This window comes from Astyanax mexicanus, chromosome 14, assembly GCF_023375975.1.
Source record: "Astyanax mexicanus isolate ESR-SI-001 chromosome 14, AstMex3_surface, whole genome shotgun sequence".
NCBI classification, from domain to species: domain Eukaryota; kingdom Metazoa; phylum Chordata; class Actinopteri; order Characiformes; family Acestrorhamphidae; genus Astyanax; species Astyanax mexicanus.
This window is the reverse complement of record NC_064421.1, coordinates 43,666,110-43,692,987: the sequence shown is the minus strand read 5'-3', so window position 1 is coordinate 43,692,987 and position 26,878 is coordinate 43,666,110. Positions and strand designations below refer to the sequence as shown.

Below are 26,878 nucleotides of genomic sequence, written 5' to 3'. Positions count from 1 at the left end.
ATATATAGGGCTGTATTTTACACACTGTGCATGGCGTGTAACAATGCTAATTTTTATCTTACTCCCTGCCAACAGTTTAACAGTCATTTAAATAGCAAGAGAGCTTGTAAATACTAATTACTAAGCACTAATTTTCTAATAATTATGGGTGTGTTTTGGGCCTAAGGTGAAATGAACCAATCAGTGTGGCAGTAGTCATTCCCTTTAAGAGTCAGATGTGCTCTGACTTTTGCGCATTGGTATCTTAAGAGCGCTGCGCTTTGTGCGTCTCAGCAGAGAATACCGACCTGTGCTTTGCTGTTTTTCAAATATAAAAAATATAAAAGTGAATTTCAGTAATAATAGCGAAAATAATATAATAGGAAATATAATATAAAAATATAATAACATAACAGCGAAGTGAAATAAAATTAATTTATGTTGTCAAAGTTCTTTTTTACTTCTAAAACTGCAGGGTTTAAAAGAGAGAATGAGAAAAACGAGCATCTGTCAAATTCTCAAAAGCAGAATGCCTCTATCTGCTATATTAAGCTACAATTATTAAGTCTGTGTACTGAATATGCATATTAATTAGTATATTTTATTTTATAGTTGATGGCTGAAGGCTCTGGGTGAGGTGTTTTTTGCTGTGGTAAAGAAGTGATGGTGTGTGGTATTTAGCATCTTTATATTTAAGAGTGTAGTGTATCATGATTTCTCTTTCTGTTTATTAGGACCTACACTTACAGTGGATACTGCAACGAACCTCCAGAGCTAACCATCCTAGAAAACGCTAAAAAAACGTGTTCCTTCACCAAAACCACAGCCAGTATCTATGGTTCTGCTGGAGTTCTGACCTACCAGATCCACACCAAAGAAAACCTCTGCATCGGTCAGCTGGCCATAATGTTCTCCGTGCCTTATAACTTTGGAGTTTATGAAAACTGCTTTGCTCTGGGCATTTTTGAACCAGATGTTTTATGTGATGAGAATCTATACCACAGGATGTATAATGAAAGTGGTCCATTCACCAGAACAAATGGTACAGGGTGTTCCATAGACTACTCTAAAAACACTGTTCTTGTGGTGGGAACAATGTCTCCGCAGAGCAAATCAGTCATTCTTGTGGAATTGTGTGATGTTAAAGGCAACAAATAGATGCCAGTATACAATTTAGAACATGATCTGTAATAAAGCTTAAAGTTTAATTTGGAAGTGATGTATTTAAGAAATCATTTTTTACAATACATTTTCTCCAGATATGTAAAATATATTAGATATACCTCAGCTATTTTCTGCAGGTTCTGGTATTTTTCACAAGCCTGTATTTTGTTTGCATGTAACATTAAAGTGTTTTTTTTCTAAATAAAGAGCTTATTTGGTTAGACTTTTATATATATTTCTCTCGGCGTGTCTCTCCACAACCATGCAACAACCAATCAGATTTTTCTCTGAATTTCCCAGTAGCAAATCAGCGCTCTGAAGGCAGAAGCTGAAGATTTGAGTGTTAATTAAACAAAACTTTCTCAGCTGCGTGATCATGGGGATTAAATGCGAAACTGAGAAAAGGAACTTTTCCACATTTTGTCACCTTACAACCACAAATTGAAATGTATTTTATTCAGATTTTAAGTGATAGACAAACATGAAGTATTGCATAAGTGTGAAGTGGAACAAAAATGACACATGGGTTTAAAAAAAAATTATAAAATAAAAATCTGAAAAGTGTGACATGCAAAAGTATTTACTCTAAAGCCCATATATAAAATCCAGTGAAATCAACTGCCTTCAGAAGTCAATTAGTTAACACACAGAGGACACCAATTACACCAAGGACATCAATTACAACAAGGACATAAATTACACCAAAGATACTAACCACACCAAGGACATCAATTACAGTGAAGATACCAATCACACAAAAGACACCAAGAACACCAATTACACTAAGGACACCGATTAAACCAAGGACATCAATTACACCAAAGATACTAACCACACCAAGGACATCAATTACAGTGAAGATACCAATCACACAAAAGACACCAAGAACACCAATTACACTAAGGACACCAATTAAACCAAGGACATCAATTACACCAAAGATACTAACCACACCAAGGACATCAATTACAGTGAAGATACCAATCACACCAAAGACACCAATCACACCAAGGACACCAAGAAGTCCCAATTACACAGAAGATACCATTCGGACCAAGGATACCAATTACACCAAGGACACCAATTAAACCAAGGACACCAATCACACCAAGGACACCAATTACTCCAAGGACACCAATTACACCAAGGACACCAATTACTCCAAGGAGTCCCAATTACACAGAAGATACCAATCACACCAAGGATACCAATCCCACCAAAGATACCTATTGCACTAAGGACACCAATTCCCAAAATGCATTGCATTATGAATTGTTGACCTCACTAATAACCTCTTTTCTATAATCCTTTGGTTGTATTCACTGAAACTCTGACAGCAAGCACCGTACTTCCTGTGTACGCAGCTCTGAACTTCCTTTGTGGTTGAAGACACAGAGTCTAGTCTGTGCCCGACACAGATGTTGAGGTTCAGAGTTACCCATCTTCTCACGCTGTTCTTATTGTAATGCCAGTTCCATATTTGGTAAGGCTTTACTTTTCAACCAATCACACTGAACCCACGCGTCTCTTTGTTCTGGTGTTCAGAGGTCTTCACCAGCCTGAACTCTCTCAGAAAAAACAAAGGAAAGCTGATCTCTGAAATTCATCTGGAAAAACTCCTCACCTGTGGATTATTATCAGTCATATTCTAACACGACTCTCTGATCAGGTATGTTCTTTATCTCTTATTTTATTGTAATAGAAAAAAAAATACTTGAAATATAAGCTTATGGTTATGATGTCTACCTTCCTAAAGGTGCTTCAGAATAGTTGTTTGTGTAATGCCATTCTTAAATAGAGGATCAGTATAGTCCTCAAATATCAAAAACATTACATAAACAAAACAGTCAGGAGTATTATAACAGTTTATCCTGCTTTTGTTGGAGTATCTGTCTTTGCTGTCTATGGTAGACATTTTCATTTTATAGCATTGCTGTGAGGATTTACTTGATTACAGTACTAAGAGCCTTAGAGAGGTTTCGGTGAGACCTATTATATTGGCACTATTGATCTGCAGGAGCTAGAAAAGCTGCACATACAGCTCTGGAAAAAAATAAGAGACGACCTAAAATGTATAAAGTATCTTTGATTTTACCAAATTGAAAACCTCTGGAATATAATCAAGAGGAAGAAGAGTGATAACAATAAAAATGAGCTGCTTGATTTTTTGCACCAGGAGTGCAGCCATAAAGTTATCCAAAAGCAGTGTGTAAGACTGGTGGAGGACAATATGATGCCAAGATGCATGAAAAAAACTGTGATTTAAAACCAGGGTTATTCCACCAAATATTGATATCTGAATTATTAAAACTTTATGAATATGAACTTGTTTTCTTTGTATTATATGAGGTCTGAGAGACATTTTGACCATTTCTCATTTTCTGTAAATAAATGCTTTAAATTACAATAATTTTATTTGGAATTTGGGAGAAATGTTGTCTGTAGTTTATAGAATAAAACAACAATGTTCATTTTACTCAAACATAAACCTATAAATAGCAAAATCAGAGAAGCTGATTCAAGAACTGAAGTGGTCTCTTAATTTTTTTCAGTGCTGTATGTGTCAGCAATGGGTTCATTATTAAATAAATCAAAGAAAGAAAGCAAAGAAATCAGTAGTCTCTGTTGGTGTGTCTGTTATGACGTCTTTAAACTAGAAAACAAAAGGGAACTGGTATAGCACACAAACAATAGTATTGGTCATTTTTGCTACAATTTTTAAACTGATATTACTTAATAACATGATTGCAAACATTTTAAACTATAGATTTAAGTATAACACACAAAACATTATTTGGCATTTTAACTTAAAATCATAACATTACACAGAAACTTAGATTTACTACATACCTTTATATAAAAATATGTTTCTTCAGGAAGTAAAATTAAACTGTTTCTATTGTAAGATAAATAAGAGTAAGAATTTGCATTACTGTTACAACTACTGACTACTACTACTAGTGTATGTGAACCTTTTAACTTGATGGTTCTTTCTCAATTTTAAAGTTCTTCACACTCACACGCATCTCTATTAAAAACATGATTCTTTACAGCACCCAAAATAGGTTCTTTTGAACCATTTGTAGCTCATTTAATTTTGAGAATGTAATATGTAACATATACTATACACAGACAAACCAAGTCTCCCTGAAACTGTGGGAGTCTCCCGCATTTCAGCATATACAGCATGTCCACATGTATAATGTACATTAAGCTGTGATGATGGTGCTTTTCCCAATACTTTCAAATGGGATGATTTAGGGCAGGGATGGGCAACTTCCATGATGGAGATGGCCACATTTTTTTCAGCATGACCATTGGAGGGCCACATGACCTCGCACTTCAAATAATTGAATATGAAAAACGCTACAAATGATTTTCAATAAGAACAAATTTTATATGAATTTATATCTGTATGTTTACAGCACCAACATTTATCAACAACTATTTTCTGCATATTAATGCATTTTAATACGGCAAAAGACAAACCGTTTGCTTAAAAAAAGTGCAAAAAGGAAGTCCTTCATATCAAAGAACAAAAAGTTTGCTTAAAAAACTGATTGCAAATACAGTAGTTCCTCTGTGTAAAATAAGTTCATTATAACAAGTCCTTCATAAGCAACAAGGACAAAACATTTGCTTATAAATGTGCAAAAGGCATTTGAACTCATTTATAACAAAGAACAAAAAAGATTTAAAAACTGATTGCAAATAGCTCATTCATAATAGCAGAAAACTAGACCACAGAGGCCCAACATTTATTGAAGCTAATGAGAGAGCTGTGGTTTGGCCTGCTGGCTCACAATGGACTGAATGTCAATGTCAATTTTCGTGGTTGTTTGGCAGCGCCCTCTAGCGGTCAAAAGTAGAATTACGTTTTTTTTTTTTGTTTTTTTTTTTTATTATGAAATTATGAAATTATTTGTGATCTATTCGCGGGCCGCACTGAGTGATGACGAGGGCCGTGTGCGGCCCCCGGGCCGCCAGTTGCCCATCCCTGATTTAGGGTGATGACCTCAATAATGCTCTTTTCACTGAATGCAATCAAATCCTGACAGCAATGCTCCAAAATGTAGAAAAAAAGGACAGTATGGACAGAAGAGATCATGACAGTCATTTCACATTAAAAGCGGGAAAAACTCTTTAGCCTTAATTTGAGCCCAATATTTTTGTCTATGTAGTGTGTAAATCTGTATGAGTTGATAGTTACAAAAAAAAAGTAATATAATGTTATGATGATATATATAAATTAAGAAATTGTAATTAAAAACAACTTTTAGAGTTGGTAAAGGCCTAATTCTACAAAAAATATATATAATTAAATAATATAATTAAGTAATTATATAATATTTATAAATAGTGAAATATAATATATTATTATATAATAATATAATAAAAATAATGCTGGTTTGTGTTTTTGTGCAAATCATTTGTTTTTCTTGGACCATTAGATATTTATACATGGAGCATCTCTATGTTGCCATTGCTGCAAACACACCCCAGCTCATTAACACGGACCGAAGCGTCACCATTTATATCAGCAATTCCAGCAGCCAGTGCACATTAAAACATCCAAGGCAAGTATCTGTGATTTTTTTTTATAAGGTAGCAAATCCAGCAATATTTCACTGTTTATTAATTACAAGATTTAATAATTAGTGTGGTACCATACTTACAACTCAGATCAACACATATAAAGTGGAATGAAAATGATACAACATTTAAATACATTTTAATATTTAGTAGAGACTACAGCTTTAAGCTCTACCAGCTTTGAGCGTCTAGAGACTGAGATTTTTGTTCATTCTTCTTTATAAAACAGCTCAAGCTCAGCCAGGTTGGATGGAGAGCATCTGTGAACAGCAATTCACAGCAAACATGCATATCATTGGCTCTGAGCAATTCCACTGTAGCTCTGGCTGTATGTTTAGGTTTAGGGTCATTGTCTTGCTGGAAGGTGAATCTCCTTTTCAGTCTCAAGTCTTTTGCAGAATCCAACTGGTTTTATTCCAGGATTGCCCTGTATTAAGTGCCATCCATCTTCCCATCAACTCTGACCAGCTTCTCTGCCCTTGCTGAAGAAAAGCATCTCTGCAGCATGATGCTGCCACCACCATGTTTCACAGTGGGGATGGTGTGTTCAGGGTGATGGGCAGTGTTACTTTTCTGCCACACATAGTGCTTTGGATTTTGCCCAAAAACATGTGTTTCTATTAGTGGTGCCAATCGATTAAAAAATGTAATCAGATTAGTCAGTTTGGTCTCTGATCTGAGCTGCTGTTAACTTGCGATTTCTGAGGCTGGTGACTCTGAGAAGCAGAGGTGACTCTTGGTCTTCCTTTCCTGGGTCGGTCCTCATGTGTGTCAGTTTCGTTGTAGCGCTTGATGGTTTTTGTGACTCCACTTGGGGACACATTTAATTTTTGCAATTTTACAGACTGACTGATCTTCATTTCTTAAAACAATGATGGCCACTTGTTTTTTGTTAGTTAGCTGATTGGTTCTTGCCATAATATGAGTTTTAACAGTTTTCCAATAGGGCTGTCGGCTGTGTAGTAACCTGACTTCTGCACAACACAACTGATGGTCCCAACCCCATTGATAAAGCAAGAAATTCCACTAACTAACCCTGATCAGGCACAGCTGAAAACCATTTTAGATGACCACCTCTTGAAGCTCATTGAGAGAATGATGCCAAGAGTGTGCAAAGCAGTAATCAGAGCAAAGGGTGGCTATTTTGAAGAAACTAGAATATAAAACATGTTTTCAGTTATTTCACCTGTTCATTCATAGGTTTGATGCCTTCAGTGAGAATCTACAATGTGAATAGTCTTGAAATAAAGAAAACGCATTGAATGTGTGTCCAAACTTTTGGCCTGTTTTGTATTTGAATTAACATGATTTCTCTTTTTGTATTTTAGGATTTACACCTACAGTGGATACTGTCAAGAAGCTCCACATCCGATCATTGCAAAAAACACCCAAAAATCATGTTCTTTCACCAAAACCACAGGCAGTATCTACGGTTCTGATGGAGTCCTGACCTACCAGATCCTCAATGATAGAAACGACTGCATCGGTGAACTGGCCATAATGTTCTCTGTTCCATATAACTATAAAACGTATGGAAATTGTTTCGCTCTGGGCATTTTTGAACCAGAATGTCCATGCGATGTGAATCTATACAACAAGATGTATCATGAAAGTGGGACATTTACCAGAGGAAATGGTACAGGGAGTTCCATTAAATACTCTAGAAATGCTGTTACTCTGGAGGGAACAATGTCTCCTCAGAGCCAATCAAAAATGATTGTGGAATTGTGCGATGTGTTTTGTTACAGTAAGCCAAAAGACGACTGTCAACCATTTTTCAGCCTACAATATTACCATTGAAGGAGCTTTTGCTCTTTGAGTGTTGCTACAGATAACACATTTAGGATTCAAATAAAGAAAGAGACATGTTTGTGATAGAGTCGTATAAATGAAAAAGACCAACCTTTAAAAAATAATGTACATCAAGCCATGGTTCTTTAGGTTGTTTTACATTCATACTCATCTATTTCAGAAAGATGGTTTTAAGCATTATGGAACCAAAAGTGGTGAAGCACCTTTATTCTGGAATGCAATCCAGACCTTTTTTTATTATTGTCATGATCTAATCTAAATCATTAAGCTGATTTATTGATTGTTTGTTTGTTTGTTTAAAGCTGTATAAACTTGAGGTTAATTGTTTACTTGACCCTTTTTGTTTGTTTTATTTATGCAATTTCATTTCTAATAGATTAAAGACAGAAAAAGTGTAAATAAAGTACATTTTGATTTACATCTGCACTTGTCTGAGTTCTGCCCAGCCATGACACTTGTTTTCAAATTCAAATTGTTTGGTTATTCCTGATGTGGTTACACCTACATCATCAATCTTACCAAATACTGTATACTCTTTACATCAATTACACTGTGCAGACCAGTCAAGTCAGTCCACTACAGAGTCACTCATCCAAAATCTCTTGGATATGACAGATATGACAGATATAATATGTATATCAAAATATACATATATTATAGAAACCAAGGAGGGATTTATATTGTTGGACTGTCAGCAAACCTGTTTGATGTATTGTATTTCAGTTTGTAGATTCAGTATGGAAGTGGAAGTGGAAGTGTTTTTTGCCATCAGCAGACTCTATAAATGTAGAATTCCACACCTGCTGTTAGAGCTAAAAGGGGGGCCAACTATAGGTGAAATATTTAGATGTAGATATGCAACACATGGCCAACTTTATATTAGTGACTATGAATCTACACTGTGTTCCAAATGATCATCCAAGTGATATTTTTCTCAGATGTTCCTAAATGGTCAGTACAAATGACAGGCAGTATAATTTTCAACAAGCCATGATCAATTAAGTATACATTCCATTTTGCTGAACAAACCTCCAAATGATAATAGTATTTTTTTTTAACAAAACACTTAAAATGCACTGTTCCACATTATTACCAAGCAGGCCACAGGTTTCAAGCAATATGGGAAACAAGGATATCTCTGCTGCTAACAAATGTCAGAATAGTCAATGCCTTGGACAAGCTATGAAAATATTAGATATTTCATGAAAACTGAAGCGTGATCATCGTACTGTGAAGAGATTTGTGGCTGATTCTGAGCACAGACAGGTTTGTGCAAGTAAAGGCAAAATGAGGAAGGTTTCTGCCAGACAAGTTCATCAGATTAAGAGAGCAGCTGCTAAAATGCCACTACAACCCAGCAGACATTTGTTAATATGTAATGTGGCCTGTTCAGATGTTCTTGATGGAAATAGCTTTTGATTTCAGTGAATGTGAAATTGAAGTTTTGAAACTCTGTTGTGTATAATAATTCGGAACATTGCATTTTAAGTTTTCATTTTTTTTTTAAATTACTGTTATCATTGGGAGGTTTGTTTAATAAAATTGGATTTGTATGTAACCCAGGTTTCAAAGTAGCCGGTTTATTCTAATGTATAATACATATAAATACTTAATGCTAGAAAATAAATAATATTAATTTAATAAGAATTTAAGAAATTAAAGGAAAAAATGTATCTCTATAAAATAACCTAATTATAGTAAATAATTATACAAAGTAAATAAACACCCGGATTGGATTTGGCCAGTTTTGTGTGGATGAAACTTGATGATAGAGATCTGCCGTCTGGCTACAAGAACCCCTGTCATGCAGGAGACGGGATGGCGAGCCAAAGCCTGGTGGAACTCCGTTTCTGAGCTTTAAACCTTGAGTATTCATATTTTTTTCACCCACGTGGACAGTTTCTTTACGAGTGAATTGCGCTACATTCCCACCTATTAGACAGGAGTTTACCAAATTGCAGGAACTAAAACCCTCGCCAGAACTGTAGTTGTTTGAATAACAGCTATTTGAATTTAGGAACATTCAAAAAAAAAAATCCCTTAAGTGTTTATTAGTGATTATTGAATTGTTACAGAATTGTTTGGTTTAATTGATTCCTAGTGGGTTTAATATTGATTTATTATTTTTATTTTGGGGTATTCTGATTTATTTTCGTGAAACTGATATCTTTGTGTTCTGTTTATTACTAGTAGTTATTAATATTTGGAGGGAAATATTATCTGGTTAAAATAATCAAAGTAATACTACCTCAATAGTAACTTTTATTATAATACCTGAATGCTCACCTCAACTTTCTAATCCCTAATAATATTTACTTTTATTATTATTATATTATACTTACCCAAATACTCGCCTGAATCCTTAATAATCATACTTACCACCTTAAACACTGCTCCGAAATCCTAAAAGAACCTGAAACTAAAAAGACAAACAGGTATTAAATTAATTATATACTAATTATAGATACTTACCTGAGGACTGAGTAATAAAAATAAGAAACCAACCCTAAAATGATAACTGTTACCATTAAAAAAACAAGTGACACTATATAAAAGGAAACCTTTGAGAGTACTTACCTGACATTTTGATATATTTTGTTGTTTTGTACTGAACTGAATTGTTTTAAGGGTTTTATTTATTGTTTTTGGGGAATATTTTTACAGTTTGTTTACATCATACTTTTTAATATTTATTTTTTCTACTCAGGAATCCAGTCTAAATTTGCCAATATATATTGAGTTTACATACACTTCTTGTGTCTCTCATTTCCACTGCTTCCAGAGCGAACCTATCTGGTCCCATAACTTTCTACTTCTTATTAAAGTAATTATTAATGTACCCACCGCTAGAGGGCACTACATATACATAACAGGTCATGACTTGAAATGATACTGACTTTCATTTAGAAAAATCTGAGAAAAAATATCACATGGTTCCAAATTAGGTAGAATGTGTAGGTGTCCCAATACTTTTGTTCTGTGCGGCTTATAAGGTGGACCAGCTGGAAATAAATGCCTATTTGTTTAGAATGAGAAAGGTTGCTCCCGTAAGTGGAACGTGAGAGTGTCATAATACTTTTGTCCATATATTTCTCATATGTCTCACATTGCCCAGCTGTCTGACACTTGTTCTAGATGTGTGTTCTGCTATGTGGATTATAATGATTTCTGTCTCTGTATATTTAGGATCTACACCTGCAGTGGATACTGCCACAATCCTCCACAGCCGACCATCAAACAAAACACACTGGAAGTTTGCTCTTTCAGCAAAACCGCAAACACTGCCTGCGGTGCTGTTGGAGTCCTGACCTACAAGATCCTCGATAATGAAAAGGAACCTATCAAACAACTGGCCATAATGTTCTCTGTGCCTTATAACTACAACCACTATAAAAACTGGTTCGCTCTGGGCCTTATTGAGTCAGACTGTTCATGTGATAAGGAGCTGTACAGGAAGATGTATTATGATGAATCGGATACATTCAAAAGAGCAATTGGTACAGGGAATTCCATAACATACTCCAATGACAGTTTTCTTCTAAAGGGAACAATGTCTCCTCTCGGCCAATCAGTTATAAAGGTGGAATTCTGGGATAATCCTGTTGCAGGGGTGAAAAAACAACCTGAGAATGATCAGCAATAGGCGTGTAAATCTTTAAGCTTTAAACTGTGTATTGATTCAATTCAAGATTTACTGGTTTAATTTTTTTTTTTTCATTTTGTAACTATATTTTTTTACTTGTTGGATCAATTCTGAGGATCAGGCTTCTTTAATAGTATAATAAAAAATAGTATAATTGTAACACCTTAGCCCATGTCTGTCTTCTGTTTCTCCCTTATTTGGTCTCTTGTGCTCCTGCCCCTCTGTTTACCTGTCATGTTTCCCAGCCATGTGCTATTGTTGTGTTTTTGTACCTGTCTCCACCCTAGCTCCGCCCCAGCCCTGCCCTATAGCAATTAGTGTTCTCACCTGTGTCTTATCTATAACCCCGACCCCTCGTCATCCAAGCCCAGGTGTTTCTCACTCTCCTCTTGTATTTAAACCCCTCTGTTTGAATGTTCAGTGTCGAGTCTTTTGTATCTTTTGTATCATCTGTATCCTCGCTGTCCGTTCGTATCCTAGTCTTAGTTTAGTAGTCTGTGTTTCTTAGTCTTTGTTCTAGTTTTATATTCTCCTTGCCTTGTTTTTTTGTAGTTTTTTTGCGTTACCCATGTTTTGTTTACTGTTTTATTTTATCTTGTTTGTTTAAATAAAATATTTGCACTTATGTCCACCCCTGCTCATTCGTAACAATAATGCGTTATCAACATTCCCAAGAAATCCACAAAGATCTCGCCTGCCGAATCACTAAAATCATATCAAGAGATAATTGGCTCTAATTAGGCTAATCACCTAAACACAAAACTAAGCAGTGATGGGAATCTTTTACTTATCAGCAAATCAGTTTTATTAGTTGGTATTTGGTTTGATTCAAATTGATTTAGTTTATATTAAGAATTATTTGATTCACTTAACAGAAATTAAGTTTGGAGGTTCAACTTCTATTATAAATATTTAAATGCAATTAGAAGTTACTTGGTCAAAATGAATTAGTTTCAGTGATTTAGTGATGCTAACAGTATTGGGGAGTAGTGATGTGTTCAATCATCAATTAGTGACCCACTTGAGAATTTAATCAGTCTTTATTTTTTTTTATTATTTTTCTAATAAAAAGCTTGATTTGGTTTCACTGTTGTGCTGTCTCCTTTACTCATCCCCTTTCATCAGTACAATATTATGCTTTCCTAAAATGGACTGTTGACACAAGGCAAGTTAGGTGCATGAATTAATGTCACTGGCACCAATTTCTGACGCTACTGTCTATAGTAAGATTCATTATAGACCAAGCTATGCTTCTCCAGTCTTCAGCTGTCCAGTGTGGTGAACCTGTGAGTTACTGTAGGCCTTCTATCAACTCACAAAAAATGAGTCTCTTTAAGTCTATTTAGATGTACTGTTCGTGCTTTAAACTAAAATTAAGCAAGTATGAGTTCAGTTTACTTTTTTGTACTTGTCAGTGACTAAGCATAATTATACCTAAGTATACTTGGCTTATACTGACAAGTGTACAGAAAAGTATAATTATATTTGGCTTATTTTTATGGAGCTTTAATTTAAGTGAATACATGGACACGTATTTTACACAGGCACAGTAAGAGGGTCCTCTGGCATAGGTCCTTAACAGTATTTGCTATGCTGTGACTCGTTGTACCACGCCCCTTTCCTTTGATGCCACGCCTCGGAAACTTGAAAACTGTGATCTGAAAGAGAAAAAAGATTTTAACCCTGAAAAATAAAATTTAAAACTGTGAAAAAAACCTGATTCCAAAAAAACATAAAATCTGACCCTGAAATATCAAAATACACAAAGTGAAAATGAAAAAACTTAAATTGTTTAAAACAATTTCCGAATTGAATCAAAATGATATATAAGCTGAAAAAACATTTGATACACGTTTTTTTATTTTTAATTAAGCTTACTACTTAAACTTTCAGTTTCCATGCTTTGATAGGCCCCTGGGGTTAGGGGCGTGATCACTGTGACCCAGAAGGAGGAAGTGCAGAGAGATACACAGACACGGGGATTAAATGAACTCAAACGTACCTTTATTGGCTTTTAACGCCCTCCACCACACCCAAAACAACTCAAAAGAACATAAATACGGCCCAGTGGGGCTCTAGAGTTCACTAGTTCAGTTTTAAAGGTTTTAGGTCCGTGCAGCCTCAGCTCTCAGCTCCCCAGTCAAGAGTCCTCTCTTCGTTCGCTCCAGTCACCAGGTCACGCCTCACCTTCGACCCTGGTGGCTGGAAGCTTAGGGCTAGGGACTGTGGCGTGAGGAGGCGGGGCCAGAGCGCACAGCCCTATGTGTCCCAGCTGGCCCGCATGAGGACTGATTAAGTAGCCAGCTGGGACAGGTATAAAAACTCAGCCTCAGCTCACTCAAGAGAGAGGACTCTTGACTGGGGAGCTGAGGGCTGAGGCTGCACGGACCTTTAGAACTAAACTAAAGTTAAGTCTACCGACTCTAGAGCCCCACTGGGCCGTAGATATGATTTGAGTTTGATTTTGGGTGTGGTGGAGGGCATTTAAAAGCCAATAAAGGTACGTTTGAGTTCATTTACTCCCCGTGTCTGTGTATCTCTCTGTGCTTACTCCTTCTGGGTCGCAGTGGTCACGCCCCTAACCCCAGGGACCTACCACAGTGGTGGAGAATGCGGGCGCCGCCCCTTTTGGGCAGCAGCAGCAGTGGACGCCTCGCCCCGAACTCGGCTGGTGCGAGTGGTGTCCGAAGCCCAGACACCGCGAGGCGGACTGCGCTCACACCGGCCCGGACTTCTGCTGCTGCTGCGTCTTCCCGGAGGAGGAGGACGAGCTCTGCGCCTCTCTGCCTGGGCTAAGGTGCGACTCCGCCCCGCCTCTCCTGCGAAACTCTTCGGCGGCCGAGTCAGAGTCGTGGAGGGGGGAGAACGGCCCTGACAAGAGCGAGGCCGACCCAGAGCGAGAGCCGCCTACAGCCCCAGCGCTACTGAGGGCCGCCGCTCATCCAGCCCCGGCGCTACCGAGAGCCGCCGCTCATCCAGCCCCGGAGCTACCGAGAGCGGATTCTCCACCACTGTGGCAGGCTTAACCTACTTGTACTTAACCTGTTGATCAAGATATACTTAAGAAAAGTAAAATTATTTGTAAGGAAATATGGCTTGTAGTTTGATGAGATTTGATTGAATACCTCAGAGTAAATAATACACAATGGGCACTGAACATGATCATTTAAAGTGTAATTAACACAGAACAGATCAATATTTGGAAGATTTTATAAAAAATATTATTTTAAGGTGAGAATTTAAGAAGAATTTTGTAACAGGCTTCATTCATATTATAAACCATTACCACATACATATCCTGAGTATTTCTTGGTTATTCTTATATGTGACCCCAAAATATCCAAAAAGTGGAAAAAATGTTTAAACGGGCAGACTGGAAAGGACCATCCGTGCACTACTTAACTGAAGTGTTCAACTGAAGATTAACAAAACTATGGGATGTAGAAAGCCGGTGTTGTACTAGACTCACACAACAACTGGATTTTAAAACTGGAACTTTTCAACAATATGGACATGTGAAGAAGATAATGAGAGGTGTTCAAGAGCCTCCGTGGTTCTGGAAGTAAACAGGGTAAACAAATACTTCTCCCATTTCTGCTGCTCAGAGCCATGCTCCCCTGCAGTCGGAAAAGCAGAGCTGCAAAGCTTGATGACTTTAGGCTAAAACTAGTTCAGGTTTTTGGATTATGGAGATTTATAGAGTTGTTTTTAAACAATACTAGCTAGCAGGTGTCGTTATAGGTCACTGCGAAGTTTATAATCTTCATTATGTACTTAGTTAGCATTAGTTAGCTAACCTTTGTTAGCTAACTAGATGCCTGGCTAGCTCACCTTTATTTGCTCTAGTGAAAAAAAGTAGATTAAAGTAAAGAATTTAGAAAAAGTAAAGAAAAAGAGTTATTATGCTATAGTGCACTAAAGTGTTCTTGTAGCCACACTATTAATCAGTATATTTAAAGAGTGATAAATTGAGCATTTTCTTTGTACTTATTAAACTTTAATTGTATAAAAATAGTATAAGTAACTTAAGTAACATTTAAACATACTACTTTATGTATGCAACCCCATATTTTAAATATACGTACAGTAAAATTATAATATATTTAATGAGTATTACAATTGGAATACTAATTTACACCATGTATATTAGAAATGTACTATAAATTGATTAATTGATTGTTAAATATATGCACATTAGAATACAAACATACTTCTTGTTCCTGTCTTTTGTAAATAGCAAACTTATTTTATACATTGTTGGGGATAAAAATATAATTTAATATACTGTACTACAATGTTTTGCGTGTTACAAATTTTAAAATGTAGTAATTTAATTTACTTTCTAAAAAGTTACATGATACATTGTACTACATTGTACTTTAGGTAAACTACTGTAACAGTTGTTTTTAACACACTGCTAAAAATTACATACAAGTATATTTGAAAATAAGTATTTTAGAAGTATATTGAATTACATTAAACTAAAAGTGTACTTCATAGTAGTCTATTTATTTAACAGGGGAAGTCACCTGTTTTTGGTGCTGAGTCACACATCCTGTTTTTGACCATTCTTGTTCGTAAATACATGTCCTACCTCTCCCCAGCCTGCCTATAGACTATTTACTCCGTGGTAGGAGTGAGTGTGAGAGAGTGTGTGGCTGGGAGCTGGCTGGGGACAGTTGGAGAGCAATTGTGTGCACAGCTGTGAGGCTCAGCCATGGTGGACTCTCTGGCCTTGTTCAGACTCTAGCTTGGATACATCTACAACTGGTACTTTGAACAGCAGACGTCAAGAAGATCTAATGTTCTCTTTACTGCTTCACTGACTCATTTAGATAAATCCAAATATCTGGTTGAGAAGACAAAAGTCAGCATCAAGAAATAATACAACAGTAGTAATCGTCCACTATCACATAGTCCTCCCTATTCCACATGAAAAGGTCAGTAGCAATTAACTGCCATGGGCATTCTGGGATTGGATGTGAAATCATTGACTGCTTTGGGTTGGACTTGCAATGCTGTAAACATTCTAGGCCAAAACAAAATGTCTCTTGCTTTACTTTTCTCTACTGCCATGTGGCCTAAATGTAGGTCTCAGTGCATGTGGCAAAATGATCTTTTCCCCTTTTAAGAGAATGCTATTCCTTTCAGACATTTATTCTCTGTGGTTGAGTGCTGAGTACGGTGAGCGCTGGGCATTGTCTCCTAAGATCAGGACAACCAGCTTGGATGTTAGATGTTGACGATATAGAACTCCCGCATAGCTGTAATATCTGTGTGTAGCATCTGAGCTTGCACATGTCTTTTACATCTAGTGGCTCTTCACCATACCCTGATATGTGGCGTGAGGTGTGAAGTAGCTCAACACTGCTAAACAGTTTTATGAATCTGCTTACTGGTATTATGTTCACCTGAGCCACAGTGTCTACTTTGAATTGTATTGTTCTGTATATTCCTGTTCATTTTGTGTCACGTAGTGTCATTGTGTTTTTTTGTAATGGCATCAGTGTATAGATCCTCTGGGTCTTCTGAATTGGCATTTTCAATTCCATGCACTATTTATGATGTTATGTAATGAGAAAAGTTTGGGAGAAGGACCACTCCCAAACTCCATGCTCTAACTCTACCCCTTATCAATCAACCGCCCTATAAATACCAGCTCTAACTACCTACCTTTCATGAAAAAAGTTCGCACTTATATCAAGCAAAAAAGATGTTCTTTGGCATTCTTTGTACTCCTCAAAATTCTCATAGTACGTCTTTAGCATTTTTGTATTTCCTGGAATTAGTGCCCATGTATTATACACCTCTCTCCCTCTGCTACCTACCCTTTGTAGGAATCCAGGTCACAGCACCAAGTTTTTAGAAATTCGATCTTCAGGAGTCAGGAGACAACTTAAAAGTTGACTTATTCTAGTGCAGTCAAAAAAAATCATACACCAGCACAGCTTAGTTGGTCATTGCTCTTTCTCTATGTCCGCCTGACTGATTAAGACATTTTGAGAGGACCTTAAATACATTGTAAACTGCTTTAAACACTGCAGGGGTGTGATAAACTTGGTGCTGCAGGTCAGTCCTCAGTGCTCATTCTGCTGGACCTCTCGGCCGCATTTGACACAGTCAACCATGACTTCCTCCTAACTATACTCTCAAACATGGGGATCGCAGACAATGTGCTGTCATGGTTCAGATCGTACCTCACTGGGCGCTCGTTCAAGGTGTCGTGGCAAGGACAGCTGTCCTCAGCCCACTCCTTATCCACTGGGGTTCCCCAAGGTTGGGTACTGGGACCCCTTCTCTTCTCCATATACACCACCTCTCTAGGTCGGGTTATCCGCTCACACTGATTTTCCTACCATTGCTTTGCTGATGACACCCAGCTATACCTGTCGTTCTCACCTGAAGATCACTCAATCTCTGCACGGATATCGCAGTGTCTCTCTGACATATCCTCATGGATGAAGGAGCATCACCTTCAAATAAATCTCTCAAAGACTGAACTTCTGGTTATACCAGCAAAACCATCTTTTCAACACAACTTCTCTATAAGTATCGACTCTCTCTCTCTCTCACCGACAAAGGTTGCTAGGAACCTGGGTGTTCTAGTTGATGACCAACTCTCCTTCACGCACCATGTGGCCTCAGTTGCTCGGTCCTGCCGCTTTGCGCTCTATAACATCCGAAAAATTAGACCGTTCTTGACGCAACAGGCCACCCAACTCCTGGTGCAAGTGGTCGTCATCTCACGCCTCGACTACTGCAATGCCCTGCTAACTGACCTCGCGGCCTGTGTAGTAAAACCACTCCAGATAATCCAGAACGCAGCAGCACGTCTGGTCTTCAACCAACCAAAACGGGCACATGTCACCCCGCTGCTCATTGAGCTCCATTGGCTACCAGTTGATGCTCGCATCAAATTCAAAGCTCTTACAATCGCCTACAAGGTGATGACAGAACAAGCTCCTTCCTACCTGCACTCGCTCCTGAAGGCTTACGCCACCTCCCGGCCGCTGCGCTCCTCCAATGAACGTCGCCTCGCTTTGCCAAACATTCACACAAAGCAATCCAGACTGTTCTCATACAGAGTTCCCCAATGGTGGAACAAACTACCTTCCACTACCAGATCAGGAGAATCTCTCACTATCTTTAAGAGACTCCTGAAGACTGAGCTCTTCAAAGAGCACTTACTCTCCTAACACCTCTAACACACTTACTACTTCTAACCTCATTTCCTTCTTCCCCTCCTTCACTCCTCTATCCTATTATTCCCCTTTGACCTCCTTTTATCCCTATCCAAAGTTGTTTTTACCTTTAAACTTATTTTACATTGTACTTGACTATTGTAAGTCGCTTTGGACAAAAGCGTCTGCCAAATGTAATGTAATGTAATGTAATGTAATAAATAAGGATATGAGTTTAGGGAGGAGTATGTGGGAGATAACAGTGAGGGTCCTTTGAGGGTCCTAAAATGTTCCTGAAGAATAATGAATAAAGTTCCAGTAGTTGTCTGTGGTTGTCCAAGAGGCTTGCTTCCATGTGGTGGTGTCTCCTCTTACATCAAAACTTCAGCTTGTGAACAGCTATATTGTGTGCACAGGTCAAAGGCAGGTCATCTGGGAAGTCTACTTTGAACCTCAGTCATTGGCTCTTCAACTGTTGATGCTTGGTTCTGACGTGTCACAAATTGGGCAGGATCACTCTCTGGCTACAACAGATCTGTAACAGTAAATGTATCAGTAATTTATCTGCTTATCTGTTACTCAGAAGAGGCTGCTATGGTAATGTACAGTGTATATTACCATGAATATAGAACCCCAATGAAGATAGAAATCATGGTTGTTATGACTGGTCTAGGTGTATAGACCAAAAAAAGTATGTGTTGTGCAAGCTGGCAGACAAGAAAGTCTTTTCGATTTCAGACGAAAAGGATGGTTACTGGCAGGTGAAACTGAAAGCAGTCTTCACTGTTATGTAGATTCAGCACTCCATGGGAAAGTTAAGATTCAGGCGGTTACCGTCTGCAGTTGAGGTTAGTGATGGGTCTAATGACCCTGAAACCTCGACACATGCGCAGAGCTGTCAAGGCGAAACCCCGTGTCGGTGCGCGTATCAAGTTAAGGAAAACCACGTGACCGATACACTTCCTGTATCGTTTGGTAGCGATGGGTCTGATGACACTGGAACTTCAGCGCATGCACCGAGCAAACAAGGCGAACCCCTGTGTCGGACCGCGTATCATTTTAAATAAAACCACGTGACCGATGCATTTCCTCGCGCAGTTGCTTGCAATGACTTTCTTAGTCCAGCAGATGTCGCCATTAAGTGATACAGCAACACAGTTTCAACACAGTGTCGATACAGTTTGGGAAATGTGCCATACACCCAATGAGGTTTCATCTGCCCATCACTAGTTGAGGTCTTCCAGCAACGCAATTGTGAGACTTTTGGTGACGTTGAAGGTGTGAACATTGTGGCTGATGACATGATCATTGCAGCTGCTACAGAGCATGATGAGATCATGGCCAAAATCCTAGAGGGAGCAGAGAAAATGCACGTCAAATTCAATTCAGCCCAGATCCAGTTTAAGTCAAGTCAAGTCAAGTATTTTTATTGTCAATACTGCATATGTACAGGACATACAGAGAATTGAAATTACATTACTCTCCTTCCCAAAAATTACAGCAAATAAAAAGTACAGATAATAGATATATAATATGTGATGGCATGGACCTTTATTTTGCTTTTTGCTGTGTTCCACTTCCTGGAGCGGCCATTTTGTCTCTTCCTGGTTAGGCTTATTGTTGCTGTTTTCCCCCCTTCATGTAGTGGCTAATTGGCAAAATGGTTTCTTCCATGCTCTGATTGGTTTAGGCCCTGTTAATTAGCCCCTTTGGCCTCCTTAAAGCAGACAACACATGCACCCTTGCTCTCCATTTTGATTTGCCCCTCTAGCTGCTGCTGGAAGCTCCTGTTTGAAGCCAATGCTGTTCATGCTTTTAAGGTAATGATTACTGTTTTTAAGTACTTGATTAAAAGCTAATGTGTTAGTATTTCTTATTAGTGATGGGCAGATGAAGCCTCATTGGGTGTATGGCACATTTCCCAAACTGTATCGACACTGTGTTGAAACTGTGTTGCTGTATCACTTAATGGCGACATCTGCTGGACTAAGAAAGTCATTGCAAGCAACTGCGCGAAGAAATGCATCGGTCACGTGGTTTTCCTTAAAATGATACGCGGTCTGACACAGGGGTTCGCCTTGTTTGCTCGGTGCATGCGCTGAAGTTTCAGTGTCGTCAGACCCATCGCTACCAAACGATACAGGAAGTGTATCGGTCACGTGGTTTTCCTTAACTTGATACGCGCACCGACACGGGGTTTCGCCTTGACAGCTCGGCGCATGTGTCGAGGTTTCAGGGTCGTCAGACCCATCACTATTTCTTATCTTTTGTGTTTAATGACTGTTTGTTTTATTAGGATCAGTTCCTGACTATTGCCTTGATTTTATGTACGGTAGGCCCAGCCATTCGGGTTTTAAGGTAAAACAAGTTCTTGTTTTTGTTCAAGATCTTGTAAGTGATATTGTAAGTCTCTGTTTTGTAATTATTCTGTTTTATTTTGATTTGTTTTGAGATCGTTTTGGTTTATTTTGAGTATATTGGTTTGTTTCTGTTTTATTTGTTTCTTTTGATTAATATTATTTTGTATAATGTTTCGCTCAGTAGACTAAACTAGAGACTTTATGGGCTGTATTAAGTCACTGCCATCATAACACTTTTGCTAGTGGTTCTTGGAAGCCTGGTTGGACCTAAGAGTAACAATTAGGGAAATACTTTTGTCACTTTTTAAAGTGAGGTTTTAAGCTGTGAGATCTTTTGTTGGTATTTATAAACACGTGTGACTAATCAGTTTTTTGGGTTAAATTTCCCTTTCTCTCTTGTCTACCTGTTTATCTCCAGGCCCCTTGGATGTGTGGATTTATGCAGTGGTGTTCAGTTGCATAAAGAGCCCTGTGTTTTAATTGAATAACTATATTCTTGATTTGGTACCAATGTTTTAATGAAAGTAAAAATAAATGTGAAAGATTTCTATTTTGTGTGGAAAATAAATGAATTGTTTTGGAAACTTGTCTCTTTGCTCAGAAGTGAGTCATTTTACTGTAGCAGTGTACTTTACTGGGTTACTTCTATAGCCAAGGCCAAGTGATTTACATACTGTTACAAATATAAAAAAATGGGAGACACTATATTGTACAATACAACAAGGACACAAATAGACATAAGTGAGACAGAAAACAATAGTGCAATAGTGATGGGGGGTGAAAATAAGATATATATATATATATACTATAAAGAATGTGAGACATTATAGAAGACGATGCAATAGTGATGGGGGGTGATTAAGATGGGATGAAAGTACAAGTATAAACAGAACCCGTATATAACAGTAGTGCAAATATGGTATAATAGCTTAAGGTTGGTAAAGTGAATGAGTGCATAAAGTTCTTAAAGTTTATGGGGAGTTAAAGTGAGTAATGCAGTGCGAGTATAAGCAGTAGTGCAGGTATGGGATGTGTAATGCAGGTCCGTTTTGAAAAGTTCCAGTATTGTGTGTGATCTAGTACTGAGTTTCAGTACTGTATTGAAGGGGGGTGGATGCTGGTCAGGATGCTGAGTGAGTGTGTGCCGGGGGCAGGATTGGGATGGGGGGTAGAGCAGGAAGAGAGTTGAATACAATCCTTTTAATGGGTCATTTGATCACACCAGATGAACATTGAATAGTGGACCTTAACACTTCACTAATTAAAGTTTGTTGAGTAGAGGCATATTGTCAGAATCCTTCTTTTAAAAATCACCCCCTTAAGAGTAATTTCACACAGTGGTCTAATCTCAGTACTAAACCAGATACAAATCTATTACTCAAAAAAAAAAAAAACAAAACTCCATAACAGAGAGGTTTTTAAACATATGGGAAATTACAATCAATGATAAATTACAGTTTTCTCATGAAGATATGAACCATTATTGTAATTTACATTTTTTGTAACTTCACTTGTGTTTTTGGTAAATCTTAACCATATCGAAGATAAATTTGTATTTTTTTTATTTCAGAATTTGTTAACTTATCTCCTGGAAGTAAAATGTGGATTTAGACAGTAAAATTGTTTAGTCAGTCGGTCCTCATATGACTTGTAATGTAATTTGTTTTGGTATCTAACTGTCCTGTCATATTTTTAAAACTGTTTATGCTGACTTAACATTTTTATCCTTGTGTCCAAATTTAAGCTATAAAATCAGGGATTTTAATACATTAAGGTTACTAATCTTAAGAAATCTTAGTAAGATATATTTGCTTACTCCATTGGAAAATAATTTATTTAATATAAGCATATTTGTCTCAATTTACATATATTTTGTCTAGTTCTTGCCAATAGGGTTTTTTCAATGTAGTGAACAGACAAACTAGTGTACAAATTTCTCTGTTAGAGTGAACTTGTAAAAACTGCAGAAAGCCTTATTTGTCCCTTCCAGGCAGCGGTTTGGACCACACTGGAGGCAGTGGGGAGGGCAAACAAAACAACACTTGAAGACAAAGAAGAGCACAAAAGGGGAGGTCTTATTAAAATACGTGAAAGCTGATGAGTGGTTGAAATATGAGTCATGAGCATTGTAGTTTCCTGCAACAAATAGTGCTGAAGCTTATTGTTCCATATTTGGTAAAGCTGTACTTTACAACCAATCACACGCTGAATACAGTCTATTTGTTTTGGTATTTAAAGGTCTTCACCAGCCTGAATTCTCAGAAAACAAAGAAACCTGATCTCTGAAACTCACCTGCAAAAGTCTTCACCTGTGACTACATGAGCAAGTCTCCACCACTCCTCTCTGAAAAGGTATGTTCTTTTCGTGTTTATGTATTTAAAAACATTAAGAGAAATGTTATCTTGTGTTTGATGTTTTACACTTTTAAAGGGGCTTGAAAAGGTTCTCAGAATTATGCCATAAAAGAATCCGGTTTGTAGTACAGACTGAAACTTTGTGAGTTTTAGCTTTTTAAAGGTCTAAAGAACCATCAGATGATGTAAATGTTCTTTACCAAATTAAAGGTTCTTTACTGTCACACACTCGTTTACAAACAGTGGTCCGGCTGTAGCATTTTGAAAGCCAATGTTTCTATGTTACCAAAGATTGCAAAATAATACAATTTGTTTTTAGAGATTTGCAAAAAAAAGTTTTCAGAATTGTGTGCATAGTCCCATTTGCTGTGCATGTTAATTGTGTTAATTATCCACCAGAAGATTATATAAATATTCTGACGTTGTAAAATATAGATAAAGCGATTCATGCTTATCAGTAGAAACTATTTTAAAGTTATTAGTGAGCAGGTTTATGCTGGTTTGTGTTTATATGTGATGTTTTTCTTTACTAGAAAATGGCTGTAGCATCTGCTGTGATTGCTGGGGCATCTCTGTTTGGCACCTCTGCTGAGCAGATCTCCCGGAACATCAACACAGGGAGAAATGTCACCATTCAAATCTCCAATTGCAGCAACAAATACACCTTAGTAGATCCGAGGCAAGTACTGATCATTTTAATAATTCATTTATTCTGGTTATATAAACTACAGCTTATCAGTCGGCTTCTGTTTGGTAGTTCTGCTCACAGTTTTACATAATTAGCATCAGGACAGTGTAATAAAACTGCTGCAGTTCTGTTGTCTTATATATAGAAGCCACTACACTGTAAAATCCAGGTATTTGTTCCCACTCTTCCTTTGCAGTTTGTTCAAACTCTTGAATGTTTGCAGGGTTATTTTTCTCAATGGCAGATTTCAACACAGATTTTCGAAGGGATTGAGGTCAGGACTCATTGCTGGCCATTTTAAAACAGTCTATACAATAAACTATTCCTGTGTACTTCTGGATGTGTGCTTTGGGTCATTGTCTTGCTGGAATACCCATGATCTTCAACTCAAACCAAGTTTTCTTGCTTTGCATTGCCAAAAAGCTCTGTTTTTGTTTCATCTGTCCACAGAACATTGTCCCAGAATGATTGTGGTTTGTCAAGGTACTCTTCGGCCAATATCAGTCGTTCCTTTTTATGTCTTTTCTTCAGCAATGGTTTCTTCCTTGGCCTTCGCCCATAAAGCTCTGCTTGGTTTAGTGTGCGGTTCTTTGGATGTTTGCCTTGGTGTTTTTTCCACCATTCGCACCAACCTTCGAAGAAGTCTCTTTCTCTTTCCCCCACGTCCAGGCAGGTTCCTGACAGTTCCATGCTTGGCAAACTTCTTAATAACATTGCGCACTGTTGAAACTGGGATACCAATGTCTTTGGAGATGGCCTTGTACCCTTTGGAAGTCTTGTGTTTGCTAATAATAGCACTTCTGATGTTCTCAGACAGCTTCTTTGTCTTTACCATTGTAACAAAAGAACATGGCCCAACATATGGCTTTTTAAAACCCTTAAGTCATCATTCATTGGCTAATTCATGTCACATGGGCACTGAATTTGCCACAGGTGAGGGAAATTGTGTTTCCATACTAATTTAATGTAAAAGATGCCAATAACAGTGTCACAGCGAGCTTTAGTTTTTTTCAGTTTTTCCCTCACAATGTTGTTTATGATTTTTGTTTTAAATACGAGTGCTCTATCCAAAAAAAACTGTTTCAGTTGATTATTTTTTTCAGGGGATATTCCACAATATGTACTTAAACTTCATGGGTGCCAATAATGAAGAGCAGGACTGTAGATACAGACAGCTTAAACCTCAAAATGAATAGATACAAGACAGATGCCAAGCTGACCTATTTTCATCTGAACAGGTACACAAGCTGTCTGTTAACCAGAGTCTCTGTCTCTATCATATATTTTCAGAGCACAGTGGGCTTTTGTTTTCAGGTTAACAGACATAGCATTATATAACTTAGCAAGCTAACTAGCTAATAGTTTACAGAGTTATATTAAATACACATAAACCAAGGTCAAAGTCCTGACCTTTATCAAATCGAAATGTTGTGAAATAACCTGAATTTAGCAGTTAATGTGAGGAAACCCACCAAAATCACAGAGTTGAAGCTGTTACATACGGAGGATCAGGCTTAAATCCTTCCAAGCCAGTGTGCAGGACTGATCAACATTTACCAGAGGACCAATGCATTGGAAGGACAGTAGGGAAACATCATCTTCATAGAATCAATCATATAATTAATCATAGAAAAACAACTATAAACGGTTATGTTTAATAGTAAAAGTAAGAGCATTTCCATACACGTTGGGACTAAACAGCTGTGTATCCTTAAGAAAACCACTAATCAATGAGAATAACCAGCAAAATCCCCTCCATTTGCTATAAAAGCATAAAGATTGGACTCGTGAATGGACTTACCCTGTTCCAGAGTGATGGAGCATCAGGGTAAGAAAAGAGGCAGGTAAAGGGATGGATCCATCATGCCTAGTGCCTGTGGGTGTGGTGCTATGATGTGGAGTTGCTGCAGTTGGTCAGATCTAGGTTCACCAAAAAAGGGATGCGATGCTCTGAGAAGCTAGTTTCCATCGTAGCTCCAAGGGCCAGTATGTTTAGCTCATACTGGCCCTTGGAGCTACGATGGAAACTAGCTTCTCAGAGCATCGCAACCATGGTTAAAATAACAGGCTAGTGAGCTAACAAGCTAACAGGCTAAAACTAGCACTCAGGCTGAACACACACACACACACACACACACACACACACACAGAAACTTGAAAATAACTTCCATCATTATCTGTTACTGGACATATTTAAGTCCCATTTCATTAAATTGTGTTGGACTTCAGCACCAATTCTGACTAGTTTGTAAAAATGTAATGTTGAAGTCCAGTTTCCAGTCCTGTTTTTGTTCTTGCTGGAAATGAATGGAACAGTTAATATAACCGGTTGGCCACTTAGGGCCCTATTTAGCAATCTATAGGTGAGCCATCAACTGCGCACCTACATCAAATTCCCACCAGGGAGGGAATTACAGAAAAAAAAATCTGTGCCATTGTGAATATCCCTGACACTGTAGGTCCAGTGCATGGGATGCTTATCCCTATACACACTCCTAACATCTTTACCTTTGCCACCTACTTTGCGGTCAAAGTGCATCAGAGACTCTTAACTGACATTGTGGCTGTTCATCTGGTGTGTTAGCTTGCACAGGCTGTTACATAGGGCCCTTCTTGTTATCTGCTACAAGTGAGTGTTCTCATATATGTGGATTATTACAAAATTCTTTTTCTGTTTATTAGGACCTACACCTACAGCGGACATTGTCACGATCCTCCACAGCCGACCATCAAAAAAAACACAAAGGAAGTTTGCTCTTTCACCAAAACTGCACACGCTGCCTGCGGTGCTGTTGGAGTCCTGACCTACCAGATTATCCCTGATGAGAGATGTAGATGCATCAGAGAACTGGCCATAATGTTCTCTGTGCCTTATGATTACAACCATTATGAAAACTTGTTTGCTCTGGGCATTTTTCCAGCAAACCATCCATGTGATTATGATCTGTACAACAAGATGTATTATGATAAAGGTGAAGAATTCAAAAGACAAAATGGTACAGGGAGTACCATGACATACACTAGTAATGATATTGTTCTGAAGGGAACAATGTCTCCTCAGGGCCAATCAGTTATGAAAGTAGAATTATGGAATACATGTTGA

General features: G+C 37.8%; 1 protein-coding gene across 1 annotated transcript; it reads left to right on the top strand.

The window, feature by feature from the left end:
* The first annotated feature begins 1,146 nt into the window (after positions 1–1,146).
* Positions 1,147–26,878, top strand: LOC111189201 (DELTA-actitoxin-Ucs1a-like). The gene is made up of 3 exons (XM_049463638.1): positions 1,147–2,812; positions 23,621–23,766; positions 26,458–26,878. Exons 2-3 carry the CDS (start codon positions 23,624–23,626, stop codon positions 26,876–26,878), a joined length of 564 nt encoding a protein of 187 aa, XP_049319595.1. The 5' UTR covers positions 1,147–2,812; positions 23,621–23,623.

Excerpts from the sequence above, each read along its gene's own strand:
- LOC111189201 (XM_049463638.1), top strand. The coding sequence starts at position 23,624 with ATGGCTGTAGCATCTGCTGTGATTGCTGGGGCATCTCTGTTTGGCACC. Across the intron at positions 23,767-26,457 it reads TACACCTTAGTAGATCCGAG|GACCTACACCTACAGCGGAC; the intron begins GCAAGTACTGAT and ends TCTGTTTATTAG.